This window comes from Polyodon spathula, chromosome 15, assembly GCF_017654505.1.
Source record: "Polyodon spathula isolate WHYD16114869_AA chromosome 15, ASM1765450v1, whole genome shotgun sequence".
Lineage (NCBI taxonomy): Eukaryota > Metazoa > Chordata > Actinopteri > Acipenseriformes > Polyodontidae > Polyodon > Polyodon spathula.
The window spans coordinates 35,257,546-35,280,990 of record NC_054548.1 but is presented as its reverse complement, the minus strand read 5'-3'; the positions used below and the strand labels follow the sequence as shown (position 1 = coordinate 35,280,990).

At 37.4% G+C, this 23,445-nt stretch overlaps 1 protein-coding gene across 1 annotated transcript in view; it reads right to left on the bottom strand.

Annotated features, from left to right (window-relative positions):
• The window catches only part of LOC121327507 (glutamate receptor ionotropic, kainate 1), a 58,652-nt gene that overhangs the window by 3,993 nt on the left and 31,214 nt on the right, over positions 1-23,445 (bottom strand). The window contains exons 6-14 of the mRNA XM_041271577.1: positions 22,978-23,121; positions 20,153-20,260; positions 18,815-18,928; positions 18,510-18,713; positions 17,191-17,414; positions 15,910-16,028; positions 10,203-10,420; positions 3,850-4,075; positions 2,806-3,056 (exon numbers count right to left, since the gene is read on the bottom strand). Coding sequence (XP_041127511.1) covers positions 2,806-3,056; positions 3,850-4,075; positions 10,203-10,420; positions 15,910-16,028; positions 17,191-17,414; positions 18,510-18,713; positions 18,815-18,928; positions 20,153-20,260; positions 22,978-23,121 — 1,608 coding nt within the window. The remainder of the gene's footprint in view (positions 1-2,805; positions 3,057-3,849; positions 4,076-10,202; positions 10,421-15,909; positions 16,029-17,190; positions 17,415-18,509; positions 18,714-18,814; positions 18,929-20,152; positions 20,261-22,977; positions 23,122-23,445) is intronic.

Genomic DNA, 23,445 nt, shown 5'->3' with positions numbered 1-23,445 from the left:
GTCTCCACAGTTTTTTCCAGACAGTTTCTGAGATATATTTTAAATTATTAACAGTTACTAAACTTTGAAAATAGGAGCCTTTGAAGACCGAGTCCATAAAGCAGGTCCAGAGTCCACAAGAGTCCACAAATGCAAAAACTGCAATGTCTTTATTTAAAGTGGTGAACAGCGATATCCAGACATACAGCATTAAAACAACACTCCAGGGTTTAGGAAAACAATAAAGTCTTGACAGTTTAAATATCTTTTAAAAGGTTCACCACACATTGTCCATTTTGGGCTTCATACCTTGAAGCAGACGTAGGTGTCTTTACCGAGGCATTTTATGCCCAGGTGATCTTGCGGTTGATCCAAAGCACACATTTTTCAAAGTTAGTCATTGGCTTTGGGAAGGAATACAATATATTCCCCCTTCCAAACTTTCCATTTACCTTGCGTCGCCGTTGCAAGTGCCCAGGCACTCCTTTTCACCATTGTTCACCGCCAACTAACAAAAACGGATTCCGTAACATTGTGAAACTGTCAATATGGTATTTGTTTGTCAGAGGTTATGGCAGTTGGATACCATAACTAAGCATAGATGAGCACGTGGTGAGTTATGAGCTCTCTGATTAGTTGATTAAGTCTTTGTTTTCTTTTCCCTGTAACCATTTACACAGCACAGCCTTTTTTTATTGAATGCAACATTAATCATAATAATACATCAAATTGGTCATGCACCGGTATGTTTCAGAGCACATGTGAGGGTACATGCGGAAGTCATGTTTTGTGGCTCAGCTTGAGAACAGTGATTTTGGACATAGCTGTGTGGCAATATGAACATGTTTGGGCGCATAGGGATTATTATACAATGACCAAATACATTGGGAGCAGCAAGGTGGGATAGTTTATGTTTTATCTTTCATGTAGAGCTGATGTACCCTTTAATGAGTAAGAGAGGTGGAGGGGCCTGTATCAACGCTTGCTAAGGTCTCAGCGTTTTACAATTAGATGTAATAACTGGAACAATTCTTATTTTTAGACCCATATATCAGAAGTCAAGTAGATAAAATAAGTTACACATTGATTTAAAAGATAAAACTCAACCGCAACAAACAAATAAAGGGTACCTGTCTGTGACCTTACACAAATCTCTTTTTGCAAACGGATGCACTTCTCTTTCAAATCAATCTCATTAGTGGCTGCAACAGGAGGACAGTGAGGCGAGCCAATTCTGGATCAAACCATTCAATATACGGGGGGAATGTTACGGATAGTAATAATAATAATAATAATAATAATAATAATAATAATAATAATAATTTCAAGATTTAATCCTTATTTTTATGTTTAAGTTAATAAGTTGCATGAAGGTCGTGCATAATTGTATAAGTGATGTTATTTCACTTTGTAGTCCCCCACTCAAACAGTGCGATATTACTGTGCATCATTTGTTAGTAGAGCTAAAGTTAGAGATAAAACTCATTATACATTCACCACTGCAACTTGCAAGTTCAAGTTATGTAACTACTGTAGAGTGATAAACTGAGGTTCTGTAAGTGTGGGGAAACTGGGACGGTAGGGGGTGTGGTAGTGTTGATGGGATCGGGGGGGGGGGGGGGGGGGGGGGGGGGGGGGGGGGGGGGGGGGGGGGGGGGGGAACTTAATAGCAACCCTTCACTTCTAAATATAGCACTACATCCCTGCCTGCAGGTTTAGTGAATAGAACCCTTTCCCGGACACATGTGTATTTGCATGGTACTGCAGGGATTTGAGTGTAACATGTGTGCAATCAATGGCTTCCATTACTCTGGGAAATCCAGCAATGTCATAAAATTCTTTTCATGTTTTGTAGCTGCTCCTGATTAAGTGGGATACTGATATAATCATTAATCCTCTTTATCAAGTCATCCGTGCCACTTTGAAATAACCCAGAGACATAGAAGGACAATGCTGCCAAGCAAACACCTTCATATGCAGGGGTAGGGCACAGCCCCTTTTCATAGGCAATTCGACAAAATGCCCTATCCAGACACAAATGAGTTTTTAGATCGTCACCTGGTAAATCTAAGGAAATAACCCCGGTCCTGTACCCCCTCTCTCTGTATCACTGGCGCAGCAGCTGGGGTCTGTCACTCAGGCTCGCACTCAAACTTTAAAATTACATTGGCTGCGACTGCTGCTGCAACTCCAAGCAAATCCATACTGTAGTTTGGTTATTTTATTTTTTTAACACCAAAAAACTTAAATACTGTTTCAAGGTGAGTTATATACTTTTTTGTTAATTAAAACCCTCCTTTTCCAAGTGCAAATTAACTCCTGATAAATTATGCCAATTAATAGATTTCCTTTTAAATTCTGACAAACAAAATAAATAGTCGCAAGAAGCACTACTCGTTAAGATATTAACATTACTTCGCAAATCAACAATTTCAGAAACCACATTAGCACGATTATTTAATAACGAGATAGGCATGAGGACCACTTGAAAATGCCAAAATCAATGCTACATACTGATTTATTGATTAACACCGGAGTTTTGATTCACAACCTTTCGAAAATCCTGCCCTATGTGTTTAATGGATGCAATCAATCAGACACCAAATTTTGCATGACAAATTAAACATCCATATATTGTATAAATATATTAAAAACATTATCCACTGAAATTTGACTGTACTGTTACATACAATATTATATACATATTGTGTACATATTTTAGTGTTTTTATAGAAATATGTTATTAATGTGATTACTGCCGTTTCATAAAGCCAGTGCAATTAAATGTTAGTATCTGTTGTGCCATGCACACTGGCCCACACTCACCTGTTCTATGTCATTATTTTTCCTGGATTTATATATAAACTCTCCAATGGCTACAAAGACAGAAAGCACAAGTCCTGCTGCAAGTACAATAAAAATCCCTCCAATGTTTTCCACTCCCAAAGCACTTGCTTCTTTGCTGTCTTCTTCAGGGCAACCATTACCACGCCACCATTTCTCCTTCATCATATGCAATTTGCCTTCCTCTTGTAACTGTAGGATTGCAATAGTGACTTTATCCCTGTAAGGGGAACCTTATGAAGAAAGAAGAAACACATTTGAGATATTATGTTGTTTATTGTAGCTAGAATGGCCAAAACTTGTGTCACAGGATGCAGGTTTGCAATGTCATTCTCTTTTTATAGTCCCCCACTATGTCACATAATCTGTTTTAAGATATTTGCTAGCAAGAGCATTATATTAATATACAAATAACTTGGGTATCACCTCACAGACCTAACTTCATACCAGAGTCTTGTCATTACAACAGGTCGAGTACAGTGCTATACAAAAAGACCCTGTCGCAGAAGTACCCAAATGCTGTGCCTACCACTTGTCGAAGCACAATTAATTCTGAGGGTCAGTCCTTCACCTGGCCTGTGAGATTGGACTCTGTCTTAATGGTGTTAATTAACCATGTAGCTTTAAACGACAGTATTCCTCTAAACATCCCCACCAAATATGTAAATACAAAATTTGAGCTGTCAGTATCATAGAAATGTAGATATGTTTTCCTCCACAATATGTACAGTATACATATAAATGTGACATGGACCGGTGCTACCTTATAGCCACAGATTACTCTCAAACTAAATTCTAAAGTAAAACTATAAGAAATTAAGTCAAGTAGACAAACATTTTGGCTAGTGCCTTCTTCAGTTTGCCATTACGCTTATCTAGTGTCATATACACTACATACATGCACCTCAAATATATCCTAGGCACCTGGGATATGCAAGTGCTACTACATGTTAGTTTCTTTTGCAATTGTAAAAACTGTACAGGTTTGTACTGCTGTTATTTGCAGATTAGTATAAGATTCCTTACCAATGGGTGTCCCAACTCCATAACCCTTTGAGTCAATGAGCCCTCCAATCTGTGTAAGGTTGCAGTTTCTCTGAGTGACAAACTCGAGGCTGGTAGACTCCATCAGCAGCGCATAGTCAGTAGTCAGTACTCGTTGAATTCCTTCATCATTATTCTTTACCAAGGCCGTCTGTTGTCTGCTACTCATAAAGGCCCACATTTTTTCAAACGTAGAAATTTTCGATTTCTATAAGAAAGGAATAATTTTGAACAATGTGGATGACTTTAATTTCCAATCTGTGTAATAATGCCTAAAATGGATATGCAATCAAGCATATCAAGGGAAAACAGAGTGACATAGTCGTAGGGAAAGGTTTTGACTAAAAAATAACAGGTAGGCAATAAACAACGGGGCGGAACAACCACAACAACACGTCCTAAAAAAAAAAGGCTGAACTAGAGAGAAGGAGCGAGAGAGAGACATGAATAAGTCATATCCAGGTGAACAGGTTGTGGGGGCGGAGGGAGTGACAGTGTCTAATGCTTCAGCGTATGATACTCCTTGAAACATGGAGCAACGCACAAAGCTTGGCACCGCCTCTTCACTGTCACTTGATGTTGATGGTAAATATTCTTCGCTTATGTCTTCACTGACACACTCGCTGACATCCGATTCAGTGGAAGAATTGTATGTACAGTGATTTACAGAAGTATTCACCCCCCGCAACGTTTTCACATTTTGTTGGCACGTAAGTGTAATCCACAACGCTTTCAAATTAGACTTTACATGTAGAATCTACACAAACTACTCCACATTGATAAAGTTAAAAAATGTATATAGAATATAAATAAGATTTACAGAGAGAAACAGATTAATCTCAGTTGCAAAAGTATTCAACCCCTTTGCTACTGCAGCCCTAAAGCAAGTCAGGTGAAAATGAGTTGTTTGAAAGGTCACAAAATTAGTGAAATTGTTTCAGCCTGTGTGTACTCAAAGTGATTTAACATGTAGATCATTTCCCTCAGGTATATAAAGACTTCCAAGCTGCAACTCACACAGTGATTCAACAAAGCAACCATGAAGACCAAAAGGCTTTCGAAACAAGTCAAGGATAAAGTGGTAGAGAGGCATAGAGAAGGAGAAGGGTACAAGAACATTTCAAAGGTGCTTATTATTCCTCTCAGGACAGTGAATCATTAACAAGTGGAACATGCATCATACCACCCAGACACTATCCAGATCAGGTCGCTCTCCCAAACTGAGCAGTCGGACAAGCAGGAAACTGGTTCAGGATGTCACTCTGAAGCCAACAATAACCTCATCTTAATCAAATATGGAGTTTGCGAAAAAGCATGTGATACTGTGATACTGCAGACATGTGGAAAAAGGTTTTGTGGTCAGGCGAGACAAAAATTGAACTTTTCGGTCTAAATTCCAAGCGTTACATCTAGCGCAAGCCCAACACTGCACACCACCCAGTCAACACCATCCCAACTGTCAACCATGGTGGCGGCAGCATCATGTTATGGGGAGGCTTCTCTTCAGCAGGGACTGGGAAGCTTGTCAGGAAAGAGCGGAGAATGGAAGGTGCAAAGTACAGGCAAATCCTTGAGGAAAATTTGTTTGAGTCAGCCAAGACTCTGAAACTGGGGAGGAAATTCACATTTCAGCAGGACAATGACCCAAAGCACAAAGCCAAAGCCATACTGGAGTGGTTGAACAAGAAGAGAGTTAATGTTCTTGAGTGGCCCAGTTAAAGTCCTGACTTGAACCCAATTGAAAATTTAAGGCGAGACTTGAAGATTGTAGTCCATCGACGATCCCCAACAAACTTATCAGGTGTAGCAATTTTCCCATGAAGAATGGACAAAAATGTCGCCATTCTACTGTGCAAAACTAGTAGAGACCTATTCAAAAGGACTCGTTTCAGTAATTGCTGCAAAAGGTGCTTCTACCAAGTACTGACTTAAGGGGCTGAATACTTATGCAACCAGTATATTTCATTTTGTACTTTTTCTTTGCAACTTTTGCTGACATTTAACCTCCTCCTCATATAACAGTGTTCAGTTTAACTACAGCTTTGAATAACAAAAGTTTGTTTGAAAAACTGTGCACACTATTTGTAATTCAACAAAATGTGACATTATTGATAGGGGGTGAATACTTCTGCAAAGCACTGTATTTGAATTTAAATCAGAATCTGAATTCAGTATTATTACTAATACTTCTTTCTCACAGAGCAATTTTTGCTGGCTTGCAAACACTGTTGACATTTTTGTGACTGGGTTTATTATATGTAATTCAGTCAATATCTGGCAGGGGGTGTAAGAGACCAATAAAAGGTGTTACAGAAACCTAGTGTTATACTATTATGTGATTAGAGGTTATGTACACAGTAATTCAAGTTGAAAGTTGGGGACCAGAGAGCAGTGAACGTACCGGTACATTCGTACTACTCAAAGGGTTACGAGAATGGATCAATGAGAAACCTGAAGGACTATGAAGTCATCAGCTGTGCAAGTGGGGGAAGGGGATTTGTAAATGTTTATGCTGTATGTATTCTGTAAGTGATCGATTACCTTTTACCTTGACTTTCAAAAACAGATGCACGCATTAGCCAGTGCGTTTCTATACATTATTTTGCATTACTTACCTGTACTTATCAAGTGTAGACACAAGTTCAGTGGTTTCACTAAAACGTAAGCTTGATTGTATTTTCAGTATTAGCAAATATTGTAGACACATTATTTAACATCATATGCATTGTGTAAATAGGTGAATTCCACTTAAAGTTTAATTGACAGTTAATATTAGCTTAAGTCAAGTCGTGATGAAAGAGAATACAATGGACATTATACATAGCTACATAGTGAACGTCTACTAGACATAAAAATATCTCCTTCGCCAACAGTTTGAAACATAGCTGCACTTCAGTGGTTGAAACAATACTGCCACCAAAACATGTTTAATAACAACTTTAAAATGCTGTTGTTTTGATTTGGGCCCTGGTTTCCTTGAGAATGTTTAGTCAAGAAATGCCAGTTACAGATCTACCATTTAAAAAGACGGTTGCGTGTGTGTGTGTGTGTCTTTGCTTGCATCTCATTCTAGTGGTGTACATAATAAAAAATACTTTACATTTAAAATATATTTGTATGGTTTATATGGTTTCCGAAGTACCTTAATGTTCTATAGGAAGAGCATCTCACTGAAAAATGCTTGTTCCTGAAAGGGTTAATGCGAAGGGTTTTATTGTCTTTTGTGATATGTAGTGACTTTAGAGCTCTATAAATATAAAACTACTCAAATATACTAAAATATTTTATGATAGATGTCTAGTGGACAAAACGTTGTATTACTGGGATAATCTTACATCAACTTAAAAACTGCTACATTCACAATTCACACACACTGTCCTTCTCTAGGGGATAATGTGATCACACCCTGTTCCAACCACTCAGTTGTAACATGATTTTCAGCATGTTAAAAACAGTGGGTTTTCAGTCCCAAGCAAAATGGTTTCACAAAATAATAACACAGTGTAGCCATTATTATAAATTAAAATGACTATTTTCGTAATTATAAGAATGTTTGGACATTCACTTTGTCACCCACACCACTCACCTCCTGACAGGTCATTGGTGTTATTGCTCTTGACAGATCAGCCACTGCGTTCTGACGTCCAGGCATGAATTCTAGGTGAAACTGTACTGGTTTAAACGGTATGCCCACCTGAATAACCGTAGAGGTTTATGTCCCGAGCCGTTAGTGGCAAGTAGTGCTGTGAGAACTTAGTGGTCTGTCTGCAGCGTGAAGGCTCTACCACAGGAGGTAGAGATCTCAGCGCTCACATGCCCAAATGCATTCCAAAGCTTCCCTCTTGGCCTCCGATGTTACTTTTGTAGGCGAGTGAGGGCGCGTGAATCAAAAGCCACAGGTTTTTCTATGCCATCATGTAACTGCAGAGGCATCACAGGTAACAATTGAAGACGCCGTGAGACTGAAGTGTGCGAGTGTAGGAGCAGATGTAAGTGGGTGATGTTATAGTTGGTGACAATCTGTACGCTAATTAGAAACCTAAACACTGAATATATGGGTGTGGCAAAGTGCCTACCCCTCTGTTTATTATTATTATTATTATTATACTGTGTAACAATTTTTTTTTTTTTTTTTTTGTTCCTGGGTAGTAAGTGTTATTTCCTAATTGCTTATGCTTCAAACTTATAGAAAATGGCTATTATTCCCCACAAACTTTGCTTTTGGGACCAGGACAGTGATATTTCAAAATATCACTATTTCCAATGGGAAAATGGGCAAATGTGTGTCTTTTCGTTCACATAAATACAGTATAATCGTAAATCTCGATCACATAAAGTCAGAAAAAAACAACACATGAACCCAAATTAACATGTATTTATACTAAAGTAATGCAAAGATGACTATAAAAGATTTAGAAGTGAGTAGTTTTTCGAGATTTACGATTATACTGTAAATACAATAATAAGAATAAAACGACAAAACCTCTGGTCGCTTTTTCCAGAATATTACACATCAGCCACATCTCCCTAATACCCTTGTGGGAATGTGGCTGGAGCCTTAGGGTAATTATTGTATCAAATGAGGTAATTAAGGCTCCAGCCAGACTATAAAAGACGCACTCAAGGCTTATCAGGCGGAGAGTGTCACAGGTGAGACGTGAGTCTAAGTTGGGAAAATCAGAAATAACAATTGCTAGACATGCTGGTTTGTTAACCAGCACGAAACTTGTTACTGTTATTATTTATTTGTTTGGCCAGCACACCTTTTTGCTTTGTGTCTTTGTTTGTTTAAATCTTAATTTTTTCATTCAATTAAAATATAAGCTCAGCAGCACTGTTTGCGCATGCTATCCTTCTTTGTTTTGTATTGCTTCTTCCTGGGACCGTAATGTCACTGCAACCACTGTGCCACAATGGGCTACTAGATTATATGCATGCATGTTGTTCAATCTGCGGTTCATTATTCCTGTTCGCGAGGTGGTTTGTCTCACAGCAAGTCCCCTCCAGAGTAAAATGGTTCACGTTAACCATTTTTCATTGGCTGGGGGCAGTGTGGAGGGAGTTGGAAGTAGGGAAATGGAGGCAGGGATAGATAGGGAGCGGAATCAGCAAGTGAGAGGGAGTACAGACGTGAATTTTGGCTTGAGCTTTCTGATATTTAGTGTGCTCCCTCTGGCTCTCTCTTCTTTATCACCTTAAATTTTTGTAATCATGCTCCCATCTGTAAGGGTAGTGGTATGCTTCCTCCTAGATGGACCGCTTTAACGGTAAGCGGAAACCAGAAGGTGACCATATTAGGGGGGGAGTGTGTAGTTGCACATACATGAAAGGACTTTATTGCAAGCAGCTGCGGGGCGGCCCTGCAGTGGAGAAACCATGGTGACAGGTTTTTTGCAGGGAGGAGTTTCTGGGTACAAAGGCTACATCAGTACTCCCCCTTGTGCTGAATTGACAGCCGGAGTGAATATACATGTGTTATTGTCTGTCTCATGTTTTGTGTCTTTTCTAGAGGAGGAGTGAGAATTGGGAGCTGCAGCCACAGAGCCAGCACAAACCCCAGAGCACATCCCTCACAGCACAGCACAGCACCGAACATGCAACCCCAATCCCTGGATGAAAAGAGCACAGTTTCGTGCACGGAGGATTGTGGTTAAGGAGTGTCTATTATTTATCAGGACTGAAACCTGCAGTGTTTCTCCCCGATACCATAGTTGGTAGAGGGGCGGACTGTTATTATTTTATTGTAAAAATAAACATGGACATTTTTGGGAGAATCCTGTCTGGGCATTGGATTTATTACCGCACCACTCACATCCTGTTTACATCCACACTCCTTTACACTGGAACGCACATCCAGATTATATTTGGAATGTTGATGATCTAACTGATGCACTTGGCCTTGTTAGATTTCAATTATGTGAAAATGGAAAACATTTACTGGTCACAAGTGTAAAAAAGTAATCTTGCACAGTATCAACTGACCCACTTCACAGGTGTTTGATAAAATGTGCAGTACAATTAAACAAGAACCTGTCATGATGATTAATCTGTGTCAGAAATGAATATGCAGTGCTGAATGTGTTGGAATTTGTGGGGGGGGGGGCTTTTTGCAACAAATCTACTGTGATACAAAAGGGGAAGGTACTGCTTTGTAAATGTACAGCGCAAGCATGCTTTTAACACACACCAGCCTTTCAGGAACCAGTGGAAATGCAATATGTGTGCGTTAGTTTAGTGAATTTATAGCAAATATCACACATACATTTGTACTACAGTGGAAAAGGCCCAGAAAAAAAAAAGCTTCGTCTAAACAAGCATAAAGAACAATACTGTACCTTAAAAAATGTCATGGTTGATCCGTCTCTGACAGCCCCATATTCAATTTTAGTTTGTTTGGCTAGATCGTCTGCAGAATCAATTGGTGAATCCATTCTCTCAACAGTCAAGAAGGCAGCCAGGTTAGCAGTGTAGGATGATATGATTATTAAAGTAAAAAACCACCAGATTCCACCAACTATTCTTGTGGAAAGTGCTTTGGGCATCAGTTCTGTTCCTGTTACAACAGCAGCAACAACAACCGGTTAGAGAATTACTGTACTGTGACATTTTAACAAAAGGACAGTGGCGAAAACTTACATAGAAACACACTAGTCTAAGCCATGTATGTTCACAGAGTAAAAATGAAATATGTTTGACACATTGTATGAAAGTGTACAAAATTAATACAGATATAAATGACTATCTTGGCTATAACACAATATTAGGTCTCAGATAATTGATATTAAAAATGTGACCTAAAATTGAATTGCAATTTATTTATTTATTTTGTTCAGTTACTTTTATTACTTTAGCTGAGTTATTAGATCACATTCAATCAAAAAAATCTAAACATAAGTTAATAAAAACCGTCTTAGTCCAATAAGCAAGCATTTTAGCTTTCTGTCTTCATCAGTGTACTGCAGTATTGGGCAGATAGCCTTTTAAAACAATTGTCTTTTGGAGAAAAAGTTTCTCTTCCTGAATTAAATTAATTGTAGAAATCTTTAAACACTATCTTCTGGATCAGAAGATTTCATATCAGACAAATCTTCTCTCAATAGGAAATCTTTTGAGCTGACTGGTGCTGTTTAGAGGAGTTCTTGTTATCAACATGCTAGATTGAAAACGTCCCGCAGTACAGTTTAAAAAAAAATTGCCTTCACAACTAGATCATAAAAAGTTTGATCCAGTATCTCTATAAAAGGCAACCAAATGTAAGTTTTGGATGAGACTGTGAGTGTATCTGGATTATTTTAATATACAGTATATTTTTTTCAATTATATAATAGTATATCATACATTTTAAAGTTAATCTATAGTCTCCTCGTGAAGTTTTACAGAATTGTATTGTTATGATGGTTAGGTATGATTTTGATCATACCTAATGGACCGCAAAGGGTTAAAGGCTTTATACTTCTGAAAAATGCTCATAATTGTAATACCTACCGGTATTATCCAAGTACTCGGCACACCCCTAATGTTAAATGGCTCTGGATTTAAATCATCATCATCATCTTTAATATTTGGTTATTTTTAACACAGTTACAGCAGAATTTCTTGATTTATGAAATAATGTTTTAGTCTTTAATCTTCATCCATTTCTTAAAATGGAACATGCTTTCTTTATAAATGTTTAATTTACTATCAAGGTACACAATACATGTCTTTGTTGAATGTATAGATAAGGGAAAGCACACAACATAAAAATGACAATAATAGTCCTGAAATGAAGCATGAAATGAGTGCTCCTACTGTTTTTGCTTCTTTATAAAACGTGGGTATATACACTGTATTTAACATTTGCCAATTTTCCCTCAATATGTAACCATAGCAGATCTTAATTTTATGTCACACTTTAGATAGTGTGAAGAATGGTACATACTGAAAAAGACTAAAATCAGAGACAATACTGAATGATGCAAACGATGTTACAAACCCAAAATATACCATTCGATAGAACAATGTGCAACTAGCAAAAATCTGGGTCAGAGACAGTACTTGCTGGCGTCTCATTAGTGCCTTATGGCAGACATGACAGCCAAGCCTGATCCAGACTTTGCTCACGGTCTGTAGAAAAGAGAAAGTCTGATCACCACAATTAATTTTAAACAAAAAAGGCTCCAAATTCTACACAACACGACCACAAGATTTTCTAACACAAAAGAAAGAAAACACAGCTACGGTTGAATGGGTTAGTATTAATTAGCTAATCCTTTCCTAAATTAGTTTCTAAAGAGATAAGACAGTGCACTTATGTTCACCAATAACCTGACTTTGTACGAATAAACATTTATCTGCTCACAAATGCTTATTGTTCTGTGCCAAGACAAGCAGAATCTGATTGGGGCTGACTGTCATGTACCCAAGGTAGTGGTAACTAGCAGACACTGCATCCCACTGCTTGCTGTGGATGGCGGTAAACTCCAGTCGGCAGGATATTTACCAGGAGCTATGGTCACAATCAGCTCTCAGAGCATTCACACATGAGCCAGCCACACAAACACACACCTGGCTGATATTGTAAAATTGGCTACTACTGGGTTTTACTGGGTACTTGTTTATAATGCGAACTACAGCACACATTACAACAATGCAAGTAATGTGATTACTAGCAACAGTGGTGATTTCTTTTGCACATAGAAGTATGTTTAATAACAGAAATCAGTGAACTCTTGCATGAGTGGAGATTGGCAATACTGTTCTTAGAGTCATGCTTTTTCACTTCTAAAATGCCAACCTGGCTACAAAAAAAAACAAAACTGCAGTTCACATACTGTACTTGTGTTCCTATGGATGTAATAACCATTGTTACACTGTGCTGTACTTGTGTTCCTGTGGATGTAATAACCATTGTTACACTGTGCTGTACTTGTGTTCCTGTGGATGTAATAACCATTGTTACACTGTGCTGTACTTGTGTTCCTGTGGATGTAATAACCATTGTTACACTGTGCTGTACTTGTGTTCCTGTGGATGTAATAACCATTGTTACACTGTGCTGTACTTGTGTTCCTGTGGATGTAATAACCACTGTTACACTGTGCTGTACTTGTGTTCCTGTGGATGTAATAACCACTGTTACACTGTGCTGTACTTGTGTTCCTGTGGATGTAATAACCACTGTTACACTGTGCTGTACTTGTGTTCCTGTGGATGTAATAACCACTGTTACACTGTGCTGTACTTGTGTTCCTGTGGATGTAATAACCACTTGTTACACCGTGCTGTACTTGTGTTCCTGTGGATGTAATAACCACTGTTACACTGTGCTGTACTTGTGTTCCTGTGGATGTAATAACCATTGTTACACCGTGCTGTACTTGTGTTCCTGTGGATGTAATAACCACTGTTACACTGTGCTGTACTTGTGTTCCTGTGGATGTAATAACCACTGTTACACTGTGCTGTACTTGTGTTCCTGTGGATGTAATAACCATTGTTACACTGTGCTGTACTTGTGTTCCTGTGGATGTAATAACCATTGTTACACTGTGCTGTACTTGTGTTCCTGTGGATGTAATAACCATTGTTACACTGTGCTGTACTTGTGTTCCTGTGGATGTAATAACCACTGTTACACTGTGCTGTACTTGTGTTCCTGTGGATGTAATAACCACTGTTACACTGTGCTGTACTTGTGTTCCTGTGGATGTAATAACCATTGTTACACTGTGCTGTTCTTGTGTTCCTGTGGATGTAATAACCATTGTTACACCGTGCTGTACTTGTGTTCCTGTGGATGTAATAACCACTGTTACACTGTGCTGTACTTGTGTTCCTGTGGATGTAATAACCATTGTTACACCGTGCTGTACTTGTGTTCCTGTGGATGTAATAACCACTGTTACACTGTGCTGTACTTGTGTTCCTGTGGATGTAATAACCATTGTTACACTGTGCTGTACTTGTGTTCCTGTGGATGTAATAACCACTGTTACACTGTGCTGTACTTGTGTTCCTGTGGATGTAATAACCACTGTTACACTGTGCTGTACTTGTGTTCCTGTGGATGTAATAACCATTGTTACACTGTGCTGTACTTGTGTTCCTGTGGATGTAATAACCACTGTTACACTGTGCTGTACTTGTGTTCCTGTGGATGTAATAACCACTGTTACACCGTGCTGTACTTGTGTTCCTGTGGATGTAATAACCACTGTTACACCGTGCTGTACTTGTGTTCCTGTGGATGTAATAACCACTGTTACACCGTGCTGTACTTGTGTTCCTGTGGATGTAATAACCACTGTTACACTGTGCTGTACTTGTGTTCCTGTGGATGTAATAACCACTGTTACACCGTGCTGTACTTGTGTTCCTGTGGATGTAATAACCACTGTTACACTGTGCTGTACTTGTGTTCCTGTGGATGTAATAACCACTGTTACACTGTGCTGTACTTGTGTTCCTGTGGATGTAATAACCATTGTTACACTGTGCTGTACTTGTGTTCCTGTGGATGTAATAACCACTGTTACACTGTGCTGTACTTGTGTTCCTGTGGATGTAATAACCACTGTTACACTGTGCTGTACTTGTGTTCCTGTGGATGTAATAACCACTGTTACACTGTGCTGTACTTGTGTTCCTGTGGATGTAATAACCACTTGTTACACTGTGCTGTACTTGTGTTCCTGTGGATGTAATAACCATTGTTACACCGTGCTGTACTTGTGTTCCTGTGGATGTAATAACCACTGTTACACCGTGCTGTACTTGTGTTCCTGTGGATGTAATAACCACTGTTACACCGTGCTGTACTTGTGTTCCTGTGGATGTAATAACCATTGTTACACTGTGCTGTACTTGTGTTCCTGTGGATGTAATAACCATTGTTACACTGTGCTGTACTTGTGTTCCTGTGGATGTAATAACCACTGTTACACTGTGCTGTACTTGTGTTCCTGTGGATGTAATAACCACTGTTACACTGTGCTGTACTTGTGTTCCTGTGGATGTAATAACCACTGTTACACTGTGCTGTACTTGTGTTCCTGTGGATGTAATAACCATTGTTACACTGTGCTGTACTTGTGTTCCTGTGGATGTAATAACCACTGTTACACTGTGCTGTACTTGTGTTCCTGTGGATGTAATAACCATTGTTACACTGTGCTGTACTTGTGTTCCTGTGGATGTAATAACCATTGTTACACTGTGCTGTACTTGTGTTCCTGTGGATGTAATAACCATTGTTACACTGTGCTGTACTTGTGTTCCTGTGGATGTAATAACCATTGTTACACTGTGCTGTACTTGTGTTCCTGTGGATGTAATAACCACTGTTACACTGTGCTGTTCTTGTGTTCCTGTGGATGTAATAACCATTGTTACACCGTGCTGTACTTGTGTTCCTGTGGATGTAATAACCACTGTTACACTGTGCTGTACTTGTGTTCCTGTGGATGTAATAACCACTGTTACACTGTGCTGTACTTGTGTTCCTGTGGATGTAATAACCATTGTTACACCGTGCTGTACTTGTGTTCCTGTGGATGTAATAACCACTGTTACACTGTGCTGTACTTGTGTTCCTGTGGATGTAATAACCACTGTTACACTGTGCTGTACTTGTGTTCCTGTGGATGTAATAACCACTGTTACACCGTTCCATGTAACTGATGATTAGGAGCTTTCAGCTACATGTAAAGTTTGTGTTGACAGCACACAACTAATGGTCCAAAGGAAAGAATATATATTTATGTATTCACCTTATCAACCCTTCTAAATCAAAATGTGATTTAAATCATAAATGGAATAAAACATTAATGGCAATATTCTAATTGTGAAAATATGTGTATTAATTAATATATTTGTCATTATTCAAATTTCAGTCCCAAAACACACTGGTCGAATTATCACATGCTGATACAGTTAATTTACAAAGGAAGCACTGGTCAGGTTTTACAGTAGACAGTATATTTAGTGAAGATGGAGTTTACCAGCACAGAAGATCTCAGCAGACTGTGGGATGTGTGCAATATTGATATGTGACCTGTGTACCTTGCTGCATGAGAGCTCCAACTCCAAACCAGAAACTATTTAGCAAAGTAAAATTGTTTTCCACCACGTCCGAGTCAGGGTTGCATGGGTGGGGGTTATACCACTCATAAGGTGTAAACCTGTGATAATTAACAAAAACAAAACTGTAAACATCATGTTAAAGCACAGGGCTCCAGCAAAGTTTATGAAAAACAAACTGAAATTATGTAGGAGAACAATGCAACAAAATAGGTCTATATCAAATATTTTATTCCTTCGCTGTGGTAAATTCACGGTTTATTTTTAGACAGCTGACTAACAGATACTTGGCCATATAAATATCACTTTTTCAGTTGATGTTTAAACCAAACCAGAAACAGTCTACATTTACTTATGTCAGGCACAATACTTTAATAGGCAAGTTTAACCATTTCATTATATCTACATTTAATTTGCAACAACATTCCAAGTTCCATTAATGGTAGATATTAATGTAATGCTTTTTATAGTATACATGTTCCAGGTCTCATAAGTGACTGAACTTAACCCAATGGAGTAGCAGAGACAGACCCTATAACTAAACCGGTCCATGTTTAGAAGCCATCTTTTTTTTTTTTTTTTTCTAAAATGTAGTCATTGCCAATGATTTTTTTACCCTCGTTTTCTCCCCAATTTGGAATCGGCAATTATTTGTGTTATTTTTAATCCCGGTTCAATGCCCCGGCTACTCAGGAAACAGAGGCTGAAACACGAGTCCTCTGAAACGTGGTCCTGCCAAGCAGTCATTTTTCATACTGCAGATCCACAGCGAAGCTACCAGACCTATAATGCCGGAAGACAACACAGACCTATGAGCCAGAGGGATCGCTGGTGCGCGGTGAACCGTGGATTGCCCTCCCTACCCAGGCGGTGCTCTGCCAATTGTGCGCCGCCCCCTGGGAACTCCCGGTCACGCTGTTTAGAAGCCATCTTAAGCTGGTCAACTAAGTATAACATTTAAATATTTCAACCAACTGACTAACAAAAACATAATTTAAAATGTTTAGAAAAAGACTAGTTATAAATTTGATTTTTTCATTACATGAAACCAATACTGATTACCTATGTTTTTCTGTCCTTCTCTTCACTTGCATGTCTACCGATATAAATGCTCCTCTTCCATGTACAGTAGAACCGTAACGTTACAATGCAATAGTCATAGGCCACTGCAGTTTACTTATGTTTATAGTACAATGGTAACCTGTCCCAAAAAAGTGTAATAGCAAGCATTCTCTTTCCTCCAGCACTTTAACAGTGCCTTACCTTGCTATGACAAACAGCACACAGCTGACACCAAGGCAGGCCAGTAGAACATACATCCAGATATCAGGAGAGAGAGGATTTAAGAAGGAGAATACACCAGGGTTTGTGCCATTTGGTTTTCGGTACAAAATACTGATCCCCAGGGTCAAGAAAGGCTTGGAAAAGTCAATCATCTTCTCCCTCACATAGGTTATGGTTAAAGGAGCCACAGCCAGGTCAGCTTTCTGTTAATTTAAGAGAATATATTACTTATAAAACCAAAATACTTCTTTACATTTGACCTGTAAATATTTCAAATCAGCAAATGTTACACTTATGTAATGAATGGCGATGCATTAGATATTAGATTTAATGTTTATATATCTTTATATCTTCTTGTTCTGTTTTCATGTGAAAGGGTTGCTTTTCCAATGCAAATTAATACATGGGCTGAGCTGGATATTGCATATTGGTTATGCTATTATACCCTGTTAATACAGTGCATTCTTATTTAAAGACTTTCCTACAGTACAAAAACTACCTTGGGTATGAGACTACAGTTGAATAGCTCCCCATTGAAATCATATTTACCTGTCCATAACATGCAAAATGGATGACAACAACAACAGAAACAACATATTAGTGAAAGTAAAGTCTATTAAATTGCACAGGAGGGAAATAGCTTCATCTTTACTTAGAAATAACTAGGGGTGTGCCAATACTCATATTTTCCGAGATACTGTAAAATAAGAACATTTTGCGAGCAAGAAATGATTGCTAATTTCACCTTTATTAAAAATCCACAAAATTAATGTGATGTGAAATATATTATTCATGCATGTGCCGTACATGTGAACATTTATTGCAGCAAAAATTGACCTTGAAGGCCATTAGCAAAATTAAGTTGCCGCAAATAAATTCTGTTTTACAGTATTCGTTTTAAGAAAGTTTAAGTTGTTAGGTATTAATTTAATGCAACAAAGCATGTTAATTACTTTACACGAAACCACATATTTCCTGGATTGCTCTTGTTTACACAATCATTGAGTACCAATCAATAACAATCTGGCAGTGTGACTTATTATAAACCCTACTGTGACTAAGCTGAACTAAAAACGAAAGCCATTCCATTTATAGTTTGTATGACTATTTGTCTTACTACTTTCCTTTATCCTTTTGATATGAAATCAATGACTAAAATGTCTTCTTAGAAATGCGTCTCATATTGGCAGTGAATTGATGTAATCTTCGATTAAACTCGACAAAGCAAATACAATAGAATTGTTTTACCGCACACCCTGTCGTGAGTTATTTCTTGCATATACAATGAGCTTACTTACGTGATCTATAAGTTCTCTGACCATTCCATTCCATTCACCCTTGTCGTTCTGGGCTCCATATTTACCATCTGATACAAGATTCACCTCATAAGTAAAACCAAGAATGTTCGAAAGCTCCTTCAACAAATCCAGACAGTATCCCTCAAATCGGTCATTTCCATACAATGGTTTGTCTGATTTCTTATACATTACATATGGGTCTTCCTGTAAATAAATTATAATAGACTATCTATTAACAACAAGTTAACAATCAAGAAAGCTAATTTTATTAATATTTCTTATATTACATTTTCTGCCACACTTACCAGAATAGTAGTTACAATAAGTGTTCTATTTGCCATCGAGTCTGTAACATTAGCTGTTTTCTCTTTGTTGCTATCAGTCAGGTTAAGGCCACCATTTGAATTCCAAATTCCAATCTAAAGAAAATATAAATTTTATATTAAAAAAGGGATTTACAACAAATACAAATAGAAAGAAAAATTCTCTCAATAAAAAATACACAAGGTTCTACTATTTTGCTCAAGTCTATTAATTACTTTTTCTAATTTTACTAAAAGCAAACAATTGCATGCAGTGTCATTCTCTTCTGCACAAAATGTGTTTACTGATGCTACTGGTGCCTCCACTTTAGTCCTCTGGAAATAATAACACTAGCAATGAAAAGGGATGCACTTTTGCAATTTATTTTCTATGAATGGCATATAAAAAGAATTATTTAATCTTTTGAGTATAAGAGACCAGGCGCTTTCTCTTTGTTCTTTCATGTTTTATGTGTCATTCATTACCTGTTGCTAAGGTTCTCTCTTTATGGAGAAACCTTTAATAAAATCACCACCAGGTGGTTTCAAACAAGGACTCACAGTCATGCACAACTGTATGTTAACAGGGACTCACAATAGCTTTAATTGAGTCTGATCCCCTGGTAAATGAATCCCTGGCGAGCATGTTTCAAAGGGTACCTTTGGGAAATGTAACAAAAGTCTGCTTTCCGACAAAGAACAGTGCACAGAAGATAAAATGAATTTTATATGGAAAGTTATATCTAATCAGGAGTCAACATTTAAGAAATAATATCTAAGAGCAAGACCTTTTCAAGATAGCCACAGTACCTTGGAGTGAAACCGAAAAGAAATTTTGTACATACAAAAGATGATGTTCTTGTACAGTAAGTACAAAGAAAGACGTATGCAAGAAACAGTAACAGTGTACAACACATTTAGAGAGACAACAACTGTCAGTGGTCTTTTAGAGTAGTACATGTAAGAGAGGAACACTGAGGGATAAGATGCCTTACTAACATATGACTAACAATGATGAAAACAAGAAACACAACAGGGTTTGGCGACCGATTTTGTTGTGCTACAAACCTTTTTCCATACTTTATTTAGACGGTGAGTGGGATTACCAGCAAGCTTGTGAAACAGAAATAAAATACATATAAATAGAACAAAAGGAAGAAAAGAAGCATGTGTATGAAGCACACGTTTTAAGAAATCTTATTGTGTAAAGCTGTCACTTTCTACTATTGTAGTCAATTCCTGAAGTACTTCACCATAATAAACCTTTTATATATATATATATATATCTCGAGCATATCTTGCTGATCACAAAATAAAATAAAGCATTGGATTAGTCTTCACCTTTTCCATCCCTTCTTCATTAAGACTGATTATTTCCAAATCAAAATCTTTCCTCAGACCGTCTGATTTATTAATGGTGATATGTCCGGTCAATCCATCCCACTGTGCCTGAGTAAAAACAATAAAAAAAAAAAAAAGTATCTAAAGACAATAGTAAGAAAATAAACATGCTATGACAAAACAATAATATAAATCTTAAATGCAACAGCTGACAATCAGAATGATGCATTTTCCTACAGATCATATGCTGTACGTGTACAATTAATGTAGGGGCTTGAAAGTGTTTGAAGTTGTTCCCTTTTAGTTTTCAAATTGTAATTGTTTTTTTTGTTTTTTTTTTCACTTTCAGAAAGCAAAAAGCATTGAGAAATCTGCCCACTGAATCTTTTCTCCCCATCTACTATGCATTGAATTGGTTCAATTGACTACCGTACTAAATTTTACTAGCTGTTAACTGCTTTAACATGACAATGTTAAAAGCTTTTACTTAAGGGAAATAAATGTATATAAAAAAGAAAAAAAAGATTTACAGCAACCTCTTACTTAATTATTTGTACTATTGTAACTGCAGTTTCCAAATTACAGTTGTTATTATAGTCACTAAAGGGGGTTGAATAAAACATTTTTAATAGAGGGCTGGTTAAAACAATGAAAGATCCTCAGAGAGCGCTCTTGTCAGGCTATTCAATATTTACATGCAACACATTCAAATGCACAAGCTATACGCCATGCTGTCTGAACAAAAAATAAATCCTGCTTTCCTATTAGCCTCTATTTTTGCTTGAACAAATGTTTGAACTTCAATACATCACTTGCCTCTTTAAACAAGTTCATGAATCTTGATCTGAAGTGCCAAATGTTGTGACTTGTTAATGACAGGTATGAAAATGTTTCAAACCCTTTTTTTATTAAACCAACAACAGAAGATGTTTTTGGGGGAGAAAACTACACCAAAGTAGTGCGCTTTTTCCACTATATTTGGCTATTCTCATATATATCTCTTTTTTTTGGGTGATTTTCAATAACCACATCAGACTTTGTGCGGAGGAGTATGGGATACAAAGTGCTATTTTATTTCTATATTTATATTAGAGTTGTTTTGGTTTATGTTTATTTTGTCTCTGTTGAAATGTATGTAAAGTCTGTTTCACATTATTGCTCACTTGTGGGTGTTTGTGACGATGTACACCCTGCCCTTGTGTTTATATGTATTATTTTGCATTTGTGTTATGTGTTGTTATTATTTAAAATGTATGTGTTTGGACACTGTTGTTTTAGGTTGGCAGGGAAGGGTTAATTACCTTCCCTGCCAAATCACTTCACTTGCAGAATCGTCAATTTGTCAAACACTTTTCATCACCAACAATTTATCACCAACAATTAATCACCAGCGACAATTCATCATGGACAAGAACTCACCGATTATGGCCACAATGTATCATAAAAACTGTGTTAAAAACAAAGAGCTATAATAAATCATAAATAACAGATACAGTACATATTCACTTACAAATTACATAAATGAAACCCAAAATATACTAACTTTTACTAGTTTGTGACCACCCAACTAACAAACAAACAAACAAGCAAAAAAACTAAACAAAAATAACAAGTTTGCTTTTCAAACCTTTATTTTAACACTAGAAGCACTGAAATTTCAAACTACTGCACCGGTCATTTTCACCTGTAGCGTTTTAAACAGCTGTGATATGATAATGTACCCTCCATGATGAACTGTCGCTGGTAATGAACTGCTGGTGATGAATTGTTGGTGATGAATTGTCCCTGATGAATTGTCACAGACCCAAGAGAGAGAGGCCTATACAAAGTAAGAATACAAACAATTGCTACTCATGCTGGCTATGAACCAGCACGTTACTTTTTTAAATGTACTGTCTGTTTATTTTGGCCAACGTGTCGTTTGTGTTTTGTGAAAGTGTTTTGTTTTTGTTTAATTATTTTATTTAATAAATCCACGCATCAGCGCTTCACCACTCACAGTGCTCCAAAGCCAATTTTATCTATTTTAATTGCAACTGATGTCACAAACAACAGACAGCTTTCTCCTGGGCAAAACATTACATCTCGCTGGCTGTACTCATTTGTTCCTCTAATCAATACTCGTTTTGATGAAGTTTAGACGGCAGCATCAACAAAGCCTCCCTCTGTATGTACAGTACATTAACTGTTTTAGAAAATCTGCAGTTTTTTACAATTAGTAGGATGTGCAAAGCAATTTCTTTTATCAGAATGCAGTATTTTGCCCCTGCAGCCCCCTATAACTTATAGCTATTTATTTAGTATCATTAAAATGTTTGCCTTCATGTAATATAGCACACATTTTTATCTGGAGTAAAAAGTTTAATAAATAATTTTTAAAGTCTATTTGGTTCCAAATGAATTGTTCCTTGAACTAGCAGGTGTTTGGTAAACATCTTGACCACAGTTCAAAAAAAAAGAACAGACACGTTTAAGCAGTTGCAATGGATTTCTTATCAGGCTATCTAATACAGTGCTCACCCTTTATAACACTATAATGGGGAGCCATAGTTACAAGACCATGCTATTTGTGTTCCACCTTATAACGAGTATAAAAGGGCTACTGTAATGGCATTACGGAGCAAATGGGAGCCATGACCCTACCGTGTTATAACTGATTCCACACTATAACGAGGCGCGTTATAATGGGTGAGCACTGTATTTATATGCAACATGTTCAAATGCACAACGTTATGTTTTATGAACCAAAATAATTCCTATTTTTCCGATTGACATCTATTTTTGCTTGAATAAATGTTTGAGATTCACAAAAATACATTACTTGCCTCTCTAAATAGGTTCATGAATCTTGGTCCGAAGCGCCAAGGTTTGTGTCTATGACACTGCAAAGAGCTGACTGTCATTTGGGAGGAACGCTGTGAAGCCATAGCTACCATGTACACAGCGTCATACATTAGGGCAGCTTCTGTCTGAAAAGCAAAGTGAACAAAAAACTAATTCAAATGAAGACCATAGCTCTTATAACTACTCAATTTGCTTGTCAGTTAAGTCTGAAAATACTTTCAGCATGCTGTATTTGGGTAACTATGAAAAAAAGGTTAGCAAGAATTTTCCAGGTTTTGGGTGTTTAAAAACTTTTAATCACAACACAATAACTGGTTCAAACAGGACAAACTACTAAAGTTTAACGATTTAAAGGAGCAGTACGTTTTTAGATTCCATTATATAATACTTCATCATAAAACAATCATACACTGTTTCAACATATCCACTGGTACCCAATGTGGTTCACT